A 3,831-nucleotide genomic window follows, 5' to 3' on the forward strand; every position below is an offset into this window, starting at 1 on the left:
CCGCACGATCCTCCTCGTTCCGCACGCCCGGTCCCGCTGGCCCCACCCGCTCGCCTGCCTCGCAACCCACGCCCGATTCCCCTGTCACGCCAGATTCGCCTGCCTCGCCTGCCTCATCTGACTCCTCCTCGGATCCATCGCCAAATCCTCCTGCCAGCGGACCAGCCGACCCCACCGGATCCTCCTCGCTTTCCACTCCATCCACTCCGCCTGCGCCACCTCTCCCTCGCCATGCAGTGCCCATTCAGCCACCCCATAACGCACACAAGATGTCCACCAGGGCCAAAACTGGTTTTCTAATGCCAAAGCGCTTATTTCTTGCCGATGCCACGTCCCACACTATCTCTCCCATACCACCCACCTACAAATCAGCTCTTAAAGACCCCCATTGGCACCACGCTATGTTAGAAGAATATCATGCTTTAATGGATAACTTTACTTGGTCTTTGGTGCCTAAGCCTGCAGGTGTTAACATTGTCACGGGCAAGTGGATATTTCGTCACAAGTTCAACAACGACGGCTCCTTGGCACGTTACAAAGCTCGGTGGGTTGTTCGTGGGTTCACTCAACAAGAAGGTGTGGACTATGGTGAAACATTCAGTCCTGTGGTGAAGCCGGCTACCATTCGCGTGGTGCTCAGTCTTGCTACATCTCAGTCATGGCCAATCCATCAACTTGATGTCAAGAATGCATTCCTTCATGGCGATCTCAATGAGACAGTGTATTGCTCCCAACCAGCGGGCTTTGTGGATCCCTCTCGGCCCGACCATGTCTGTCTTCTTCGCAAGTCCTTATATGGCCTGAAGCAAGCTCCACGCACATGGTTTCTTCGGTTCCAAGCATTCCTATTGTCATTGGGTTTTCGGGCTTCCAAGAGTGATTCCTCCTTGTTCATCAAGCATCATGGCTCCTCCATTGCATATTTGTTAGTCTATGTGGATGACATCATTCTCACGGCTAACTCCCCCGCCGTTCTCTCCTCCGTCATCAACTCCCTCAAGTCGGAGTTCTCCATGACGGATCTTGGCCCTCTCCATCATTTCTTGGGCATCAATGTCACTACCAACACCTCCGGCCTTTTCCTATGCCAACAACAATACACACTTGAGATCCTCGCGCGTGCCAAGATGCTAAACTGCAAGCCCGTCTCCACACCTATCGACACCAGCTCCAAGTCCTCCTCCCAAGACGGCCAACTCCTCTCCAATCCCACACACTATCGCAGCCTGGCCGGCGCCCTCCAATACCTTACTCTCACCCGGCCTGACATCGCTTATGCCGTTCAACAAGTTTGCTTATTCATGCATGCCCCACGAGACACGCACATGCAACTTGTCAAACGGATCCTTCGGTACTTACAGGGCACCTCTCACTATGGTCTCCAACTCTATAAGTCCTCCTCCATGGATCTTATTGCTTACACTGATGCGGATTGGGCGGGTTGTCCGGATACACGTCGGTCTACTTCTGGCTTTTGTGTGTTCCTCGGCTCCAATCTTGTCTCTTGGTCATCCAAGAGGCAGCCCACTATCTCTCGTTCCAGTGCCGAAGCGGAGTACCGGGGTGTGGCGAACTGTGTGGCCGAATCATGCTGGTTGCGTCAACTCCTCCATGAACTTCATCTCCCTCCCACCCGGGCCACCATTGTGTATTGTGGCAACATCAGTGCCTCTTATCTTGCATGCAATCCGGTGCAACACCAACGCACAAAGCATATTGAGATCGATTTACACTTCGTCCGTGATCGCGTGGCTCTTGGCGAAGTTCGTGTTCTTCATGTTCCTTCGAGCTCTCAATTTGCTGATGTTTTCACCAAGGGGTTGCCGTCTCAAGTGTTTCACGATTTTCGTCCAGCCTGAACATCCTTCCACATGGAGTTCCGGCTGAGGGGGGGTGTTAGACAAAGTCATATACTCATGTAACGTTGCCGCAATTCTAGGATCGGGAGACCACGTCGGGCCCGAGTGCCACTTGTATAGGACGGGCAGTTCTCCCTCATATAATGATGTACTGTGATCTGTAAATCAATCAAGGAAATATCTTTCCAACTACGCACACACAAGGAATTCAAATAAAACGGAATTCCAATATTGAATTACAAATTTGTGATGCGTGAACGATAATGCAAGGGCCTAGAACGCATGGCAAAAGAGGATGAAGTCACACTTACAGCTGACGCATATTCCACAATAGTCTTCGCTAGGGTATAGTTAAAAACAAAAGTCCGGTTGTTGCTGTCGACACTGTGTCCTGTGAATGATAATTAGGGCTTTTTTGTTGATATGGTTGATGATTATGCATGAAAACAACTAAAAATATTAATCACCGACAAAAAAATGCGCTATGAGATTTCTGGTAAAGAAATTTCTGGTAGACTGGAGCTTGCGCCCAAAAGGAAATGCTAATACAGTCACAAAAATGGTGCGGCGAACCGAGAGATACCTCTCCGTGCTCCGTGAGAGGCTACGGACAGCAGCAAGAGCGCCCCCACGGCCGCCGCCGCCGCCGCCGCGACCCACCGCCGGCTCCCCATTTAGAAGTACACGGCCACTGGGATGCGAAGAAATCGGGCGCGGAGAACCGATTCAGGACCTGTTCGCCCGCAACGAGACGTGGTTGAAAACTTGGGCGGAGGATGAAGAGGCGAGGTGGATCAAGCAAGAAAGGGATGAGGAAGGAAGGTGGGATGAGGCGGGGCGCCACGGCTCTGCTCGGGTCGCTGTCGTGTTGGTGCGTGTTTGGTTGGACTGTGTCACCGGAATCGGCCATGGAAAGTCAAGCAGGAGTTCTAGCAGACTCTGCCTTGGGTGTAGTAATGCCGGGTCGTTGCAGAGGATAGAGGTGGCGGGGTCTGGGTGTGACGTGCCGGCGCCACACTGGGTTGACGTGTCAACGTTACACAGAATTGTCACAGGTTGGGTTTTCTAGTGGCAGCGCCGTGCACGCGTGCTCTTTTCCATGCACGCCCATATTTTCTAGCGGCAGCGCCGTGCACGCGTGCCGTGCTTTTTTATTACTCCCTCCGTTCATTTTTTTTGAGGGACCCTCCGTTCACCTATAAAAGACGTTTCAGACAGCCCACGTTGCACTGTTTTAGGTGATGTCTAAATTGTTTACAAGGTCTTATAAAAATGAACAGAGGAAGTATTTAACACATTGCAACCATGAATGTTCCATGCACGCCCGTATACTTACCCTATGAACGCACACCCGCAAACTCTATCTGTAAGAGCCCCTTCAAATCTTGGCTTCGACGGCGACGCTGATGGCGCTGTATAAAAATTCTCCAGATCCTATTTGAAGAGCCGATCGGTCCTATGTTTGAGGATGAATTTGAAATCAGTTTGTTCAAGTAAGGATGGTGTGGCGTCGGCGGCATCTTTGTGGTGAACATGTGTCCTGGGGCTCAGTCATTGCGACGGCGTCTGCTCTAGCGCCGGCGCAGAGCTTGGCTGCTTGGGAGGTAGTTCAGGAGCGGATGCAGATTGTGGTATGCATCGGCGGCATCTGAAAGATGGTAGATCATGTGCTGGGTTCGTGGTTCGTGGATGACAAGTATGGTTTCCTTCTCCAATGTCTTAGTCATGTGGGGTGTCAGATATGGAGTTCGATGACGTATCTGGGGTGTTGCCTTGCTCTGATTCATTCAACGGTAATGGTTTTGTCTTTTGGCGAGCCACTTTGGATGTCCGCAAAGCTGCATATCAGTGATGTAGCCGCGTCGAGCTCAGGTGTGGACGTGATCCATCATTTTTTTTCCTTTAGTGGCTACTGTGGTGGCGTCAGAGGCAGGTGACGGAGTTGGCGTCAAACTCAGAAGATTTTTTCAGT

General features: G+C 51.5%; 1 protein-coding gene across 2 annotated transcripts in view; it reads right to left on the reverse strand.

Moving 5' to 3' along the window:
* The window catches only part of LOC119362692 (lipase-like), an 8,046-nt gene extending 5,249 nt beyond the window's left edge, over nucleotides 1-2,797 (reverse strand). The window contains exons 1-2 of one of the 2 annotated variants that reach the window (XM_037627932.1): nucleotides 2,443-2,797; nucleotides 2,171-2,250 (exon numbers count right to left, since the gene is read on the reverse strand). In XM_037627932.1, the coding sequence (XP_037483829.1) occupies nucleotides 2,171-2,250; nucleotides 2,443-2,533 (171 nt within the window). In that variant the 5' untranslated portion in view covers nucleotides 2,534-2,797. The remainder of the gene's footprint in view (nucleotides 1-2,170; nucleotides 2,251-2,442) is intronic. The other variant, XM_037627933.1, reaches the window with a different exon arrangement.
* Between the last annotated feature and the right edge of the window lie 1,034 nt (nucleotides 2,798-3,831).

Source organism: Triticum dicoccoides, chromosome 2B, assembly GCF_002162155.2.
Source record: "Triticum dicoccoides isolate Atlit2015 ecotype Zavitan chromosome 2B, WEW_v2.0, whole genome shotgun sequence".
NCBI lineage: Eukaryota > Viridiplantae > Streptophyta > Magnoliopsida > Poales > Poaceae > Triticum > Triticum dicoccoides.